General features: G+C 44.6%; 2 protein-coding genes across 8 annotated transcripts in view; both read left to right on the top strand.

The window, feature by feature from the left end:
* LOC102889366 (zinc finger protein 24-like) overlaps positions 1 to 3,458 on the top strand; it is a 12,882-nt gene extending 9,424 nt beyond the window's left edge. For 6 of the 7 annotated variants that reach the window (XM_006924471.3, XM_025041278.1, XM_025041277.1 and 3 more), the window contains exon 4: positions 1,542 to 3,301. In XM_006924471.3, coding sequence (XP_006924533.2) covers positions 1,542 to 1,613 — 72 coding nt within the window. In that variant the 3' untranslated portion in view covers positions 1,614 to 3,301. Of the gene's footprint in view, positions 1 to 1,541; positions 3,302 to 3,386 lie in introns of those variants that run through there. The other variant, XM_025041280.1, reaches the window with a different exon arrangement.
* Positions 3,459 to 3,969: 511 nt separating this feature from the next.
* CDC42 (cell division cycle 42) overlaps positions 3,970 to 6,552 on the top strand; it is a 38,939-nt gene continuing 36,356 nt past the window's right edge. The window contains exon 1 of the mRNA XM_006924470.3: positions 3,970 to 4,108. The gene's annotated coding sequence lies outside the window, so the exon portion shown is untranslated. The remainder of the gene's footprint in view (positions 4,109 to 6,552) is intronic.

The raw sequence follows: 6,552 nt of genomic DNA, 5'->3' as shown, positions 1-6,552 counted from the left end.
AGTCAGTACATCAGAATGGAAGGGGGTAGGCTTGATTCGTAAGTGGTGGGAATTTACACAACATCAACCTTAACAGCAGTGAGACTTTATTTTTTTTCAATTGAATTATTTTAACCTTTATTTCTTTGAAATAGTACCCCTGAGAAAAAGCACATAATACAAATGTACAGTACAGTGAATAATTACAAAGCAAACATCCATATAATCATCACCCACGTCATAAAATAAAACATTGCCAACACAATCCCCCTGCACTCCCCATGCCTCCCAGATTACAATCTCCTTTAGACACAGCTGGTAGCTGGATTTTTTTTTTTTTTTTTTTAAATAATAATCACTTCCTGGCTTTTCTTTACAGTTTTACAAACTATGAATCACACAAGTCTTAGATTAGAATTCCCTTGTGTAAATCCTAAATCTGAAGACTGAAGGTGAGTCTCTTTAAACTGGATCCTCATTTCTGAATCTTCGCAGGCCCTGGGGAAATAGATGGTGGTGGGTTTGCGGTCTTTGGCATCTGGCAACAGATGTACTTTTGAGGCTTCTCTCATTCTGCCCACTTTAAGTGCTCACTGTGTTTACGTACCTGAAGAGTATGGTGAGGGGCATGGAGAAGCATCTAAAACTGCGCCTGGCCCTGGGAACTTGTAGTAGGGCAGAGACAGCCTGGGGACACACAGAGTGAGGGCCTGAAGAAGTTCCCAAAGAAGTGCTATGGGAGTTTTCAAGAGGCAGAGATCACTTTTGTCAGTGGGAAGCAAAGCAGCCTTTGTGGAAGAAGTCGCACTATGTTCATTCATGTATTATTTATCAAACATTTTTGAGGACTAGCAGTGTGCCAGGTCAAAGGATACAAAAATGAATAAGATCCCTGCCTGCTCATGGCCTAATGGTTAGCACAGATATAAATGATTCCAACATAGTATACTTGAAATACAAAGTGTAATAGGCATGATTAGTGTCTGGAATTGTTAGAGAAGGCTTCAGAGCTGAGGTCTAGGCTAGTACTTAAGTGAGAGAAGAATAGGAGTTTCACAGAAGGGAACCACTGAATCTGCAGAGGCATGAGGTGGGAATGGACACAGGTCAGTGTTGGCAAAAGGGATAGTTCATGGTGGCAAGGAAAGTGGGACTTGATAGCAGGATGGATGAGTGAGAAAGGTGTTCTAGGCAAAGAGAACAGCATGACCAGGGGCACAGAGGCAAGATATGGTACCTGCACGCATAATACTAATTCAGTTTAGCTGCAGCACAAGGTGTGCGATGGAAGGTATGATGGTTAATTTTATATGTCAGCTTGACTGGGCCATGGGGTGCCCAAATATTTGGTCAGACATTCTAGGTGTGTCTGTGAGTGTTCTGGGTTGAGATTAACATTCGGATTGGTAGATGGAGTACTGCAGAATGCTCTCCCTAATGTGATGATCTTCATCCAATCAGTTGAAGGCTCAAATAGAACAAAAAAAGTAACTGTCCTTCGAGTTAGGGAAGATTTTTTTTTCCTAGCTTTGGACTCAAACTGGAACATTGGTTTTTCCTAGGTCTTGAGGCTGTTGGTCACTGGACTGCAACTGAGACATCGGCTCTTTTGGTTCTCAGGACCTAGGACTTAGACTGGAACTACACCATCAGCTCTCCTCGGTCTCTTAACTTGTCAACTCACCCTGTAGATCTTGGGACTTATCAGCTTTCATAGTTGTGTAAATCAATTCCATTATATGTATATGATGGTAAATAGGTAGATATAGATAGATGGAGATGTAGATCTTTCCAATTGGTTTTGTTCCTTTGGAGAACCCTGACTGATACAGAAGGGAAGAGAAAATAACTTTAAAAAGGCAGGTTGGTGCCAGATCATTGAGGACACAGAATGCCTGGCTAAAGGACTTTGAATTTTAATTTGAAGACAAAGGAAAAAACACTGGGAGTCCCTGAGCTGGGGAGTGACTTAATAAGAGCTGAGATCTGGGAAGATGAAGTTTGTGCTGTATAAAATGAATTAAAACAGATTCTCAAAGGAAGTCTCTAGGAATTTGATATTAATTCTGTGGGTATAGGATTTATGATTCAGAGAGGTTGGGCGTCCCTGGATGTACAATAGTGCAGGGACCCAAAGCAGATATAGGCACCACAGAACCTGGATTAGGTGGGAACCAGAAGATAATTTCAGTGGTGCTGATGGGGCTTCTGAGAATGAGACCAAGACAGGGGGAATCAACAGAGCTGAGAAATGGACACAATGAAACTAAATCCAAGTGGCACTGTTTGAACCCTTGGATGCTGTCTGGTTTAATTTGCAGTCACATTAGCCAGTAAATTCCCTATACTCCCTGAGCCAGGTTGAGTAGGTTTCTCTCAACTGCAAGACGCCTGACGATCACTGTCATCGCTGCTTCCCATGTCTGCCCTTGTGTGGTACTTGCCACCACCCTTTACATGATTCCCAAATTCCTACCTGCTCCAACCCCTGTTCCCACCCTCATTTCCAAGTTTTCAGCTTCTAAGAAGGCCCTTCTGACACAAACCTGACAACATAATAGACAAAGTGCTAAGTGAGTTCTTGTCCCCAGAACAAAGGCAGGAAAAGTCAAGTAGTTGGGTGACACCCCATCAAGATACTGCTGTTGATGGAAAAGGCAGACATTGTTTGCGGACATTCATGGGATTGTGAGATGGGATGAAGTAAAGGTCACTGCCAACTGGCCTTGCAGAGGGAGAAAAGACAACCAGTTTTCCCTCAAGTTTAAGAAACTAAACTTGCGTATATTTATAATAGTCAGAATTTATAATAGCCCAGAACAACTAAATTCCAACAGTAGATTGGTTAAATATTGTAATGCCCATACATTAGAATACAGCCTTTTCAAATAATGCTTTATATGCTTTATAAGAGAAAAGCAGATTACAATCTGTTTTTGTGCAATAGATGTGTGTGTATGTATACAAATATCTGAGATGTACACTAAAATGTTAATAGTTGGTATTAGGGGTAGGACTGCAGCTGAAGCTTATCTTTTGATTTCTCTATCGTAAACCTGCTGGATAGTATAATAGTGTACTGGTCAACTAGAGCCAGCCTCCTGGGTCCAAGTCCCAGCTCTGCCACTGCATGCCTTGGAGTCTTTGGGCAAGTCTCACCACCTTTGAGCCTCAGTTCATGCATCAATAAATGGGGGTACTAGTTCTTATAAAATGGTTGTTGAGTAGTAAATTAGCTACTCTTACATGCGAAGTTGTTAGCACCATGCCTAAACACTCGAAAATGTAGTTATTCTTGTGTAATTAAAAAATCCAAAAAATATGGCTATGAAATTAAATATATTGCAATATCTGTGGTATTATCAATAAATGAACTATTAAGATAAGTTGTTTTTCTCTAACACTAGGAAACATCTGAGAATACGACAGCAAATGTGCCTATTCTCCCGAAGCTTGCACAGTAGCAGAGAAGACAAGATAAACAGGTGCTGTGAGGATAGGATGATCAAGAAGGGCTGAGAGCCAACCCAAGAGCTGGTAAAAAGCAGGCAGGGTAAACAGTGAGTGTAAAGCCTTGCCGTTGGGAGGAAGTCTGTAAACCGAAAGACGACGATGTGGCTGGGGTGAGGGGCATGGAGGTGTACGCAGAGATGAGAACAGCTCTAATGCCACGCGGACCCACAGAATACAGTCCTGGGGAACCTGGGCCGTTCACCGGCAGTGTAGTATCGGACATGTCACTGTCGCCTTTCGAGAAGCATTTGTCTTCTCTGCAAAATAGGGATGATGATATTTTACTTCACAAGGTTGCAAGGATCAATAGAAATGTTAGTGGAAGTGCTTGCAAACGATTATTTACAGTATTATTACAAATACAACCATGGGAGAAAGACTAGCGGCTCCCAGCCGCGAACAAGGTACCCAAGCGCAATAGGCGGCGCGAACAAGGGCGGTGGATGAATTCAGGTCCCGCCTCAAACCGCTTGCCCTCCGCTCACCTCCCGGGCCCTCCCACTTCCGCGGATACCCAACCGAACGTCGCCTGCGTGCTGACGTCAGGCGCGTGCCCCTGTCCGGCAGCTGAGGAGACCCCGCGCAGTGCTGCCAACGCCCCGGCGGAGAAGCTGAGGTGAGTGCGGGGCCCGAGGCTCCCCGCGAGAGTGGCGCCCCCACTGTCCCGGGCCTGGCGCCCCCGTCCTGTCCCAGTCCGCGGGGATACCCCGCTTCTGGGCCCCCGGGAAGCCTGAGAGCGCGGGGCGCGGGTGGGAGGGGGATGCCCGGCTCGCGCGGCGCCGTCAGGGTGAGCGCGGGTCCGCGTTCTTTCGGGGAGCGGAGGGGAGGGAGCCGCAGCAGTGAAAGCGGGGGGCGCCTGCTCCGCAGAGTGGAGCGCGGCCGGGGCGCGGGGTACCGGCCTGAGGGCGCGGGCGGGGCCGGGCTGTCACCGGCCACGGCGGAAGGAAGGGGTCACACCCATCTCGGTAGCCCGGGCTCCCCTCCCCCGGCCGGTTCCACGGGCCTCGAGGGAGGGCGTCGGGTCGGGGCGCGATGGCCCTGGACCTCGAAGCCGCTCGTGGGCGCCAGGCTGAACGGGAGTGTCGGCGGTCCGGGTCTGCCCTTGCGCCCCGGCTTTGACTTCCTGCTTCTCCCGGCGCTGCCGCGGACATTTTGCGGCGGGCGGGGGGAGGGGAGCGGAATTGCTAGCGCGGCGGGGAAGTGGCATTCGGGGAGGGGGCGGCTTGCTGGCTACCCGCGTCTTTGCCTGCGACGCGCTTACCTCTGCAACCTCGCCGCCCAACGCTTAGTCTGGGCGGGTTGGGACCGATCACTGTTTCTCCAGTCTGCTTTATTCTTGCCTTAGGTTGAGTTCCTAACACCATTTCCGTTTGCTTCTCCAACTCTCTCTCCCTGCTTATTGAGCCGAAGCTTCCTTTTCAGGGAGTTACCTAACCACCTTCCGAAACTGCCGTTTTGCTGCTTGTTTAATTCCTCTTAGTAGGGGGAAATTTTCTTTGTTCGTTTGTTTTTTCTTCGCCTTTAAGTCCAAGAGAAATGCAGTGTGGAAGATTACGTCATCGCAATATAAGGGATGAGAGTTTTAACTCCTGCAAGTCAGGGACTCACCAAATCAAGACAGTATTTTGCGGCCTTAGTTGGATATCTTGCTTGCTTCCAGTGCATCGTATTTAGATGATCTTTCAAGTCCCAGCGTCTCAAATGCACCTAAAAGCCAGGAAGGTTTAAAATCGCAAGATTAGTTTGTGCTAGGAAATAAAGCATAAGACAACACCTACAGTCACTTGCGTAGACAATAACTTTAAAAATTCCTTTGCCTGTACTTGAATGAAGTGAATTTATTTGTGTCAGCAGCACCTTGGTCCAAGATGACTTTCCCAGACTTTAACTTCTCCCGTATGACTTACAGATTCAGTACATATTCAAGTTGACTCCAGTTCGTTTTTTGTGACATAGGTGTGGTGAGAAGAAAATTCATTTTTTCCCTACTCTTTGCTTGCTAGACAGTTAGTTTTGTAATTAAAACGAGTTTTAGATTTTTAACTAGAAAAACGAGTAATATTTTGAGATCGCAGTACTTGTTAGGTACATCCTTCATTGACTACAGAGTACTGTAGCACTGTAGTACTGTAGCACTGAAAAATGTTAGCATTGTAAAGCAAATGAAATCCAATTGTGTAATGCCTTGTAAGGGTAGTTCTTGTTGGAACAAGTACTTTCCTATTGTTTCATTTGTATAGTGTGAACAGATTGCTCGTTAAAAACACTTAGAAGTAGTAGGTTTAAGTCAGCTTTCTGTAGTGTTTAGGCGTTGTAGATTGATTGGATAGGTGTGGAGTTTGGATCTTCTGAAATATGTTTGCCATAATTTATCTCGTTTTAAGAATATAAAAATGGAACACTTATCTGCTGCCTTGAGTCTTCTGTATTTAAGAAGTTTAAATATACATACATCAATTTGTATCTTTCCTCTTAAAAGATAACAGAATAGTTTGCATTTACAGTGTTTAGACTGTGGCAAGGAGATAGATTAGTAATTGAGCGTTAAAAATGAGCTCTTTTCCAGCAATTTCTTCAGACCTAAAAGGTATCACATCCTTTTAAAATGTTTTGACTTAATAACCAACAGCTGTACTCAGTTAAATCTAAGTTTTTGGGACTCTAAGACAAGTTACAGCCTAGGGTAGTCAGGGGGCTTAAACATCAGTGAGAATTCTTAAAACCCACTGAGACCAAATCTTGATGTTTTTTATAACATCAAAATTTATTTGGATACTTTTCCTACTTACAATTTTATAACCAGAAAAGCATTTCTCTTTTTTTAAAAAATGGTTACACATAAAATGTTTTGATACAAGAGTTTTAGCATTTGTAAAACTTTGAAGTACAATTTACTGTGCCTGTTTGAGAGTAGTATTTATAGGTATTCTTGGAAGTAAAAGTCAAATTGCACTTTTATTTGTAGATACATTTTAAATGCATTTCTTTATTGTTTTAGGATCTTATCTGAAAGGATGAGGACCAAGCACTTAATGAGCACTTCAGGTTACAGGGCCTCTG

The sequence above is a fragment of the Pteropus alecto genome, unplaced genomic scaffold (genome assembly GCF_000325575.1).
Source record: "Pteropus alecto unplaced genomic scaffold, ASM32557v1 scaffold39, whole genome shotgun sequence".
NCBI lineage: Eukaryota > Metazoa > Chordata > Mammalia > Chiroptera > Pteropodidae > Pteropus > Pteropus alecto.
This window is presented reverse-complemented; position numbering and strand designations above follow the sequence as displayed.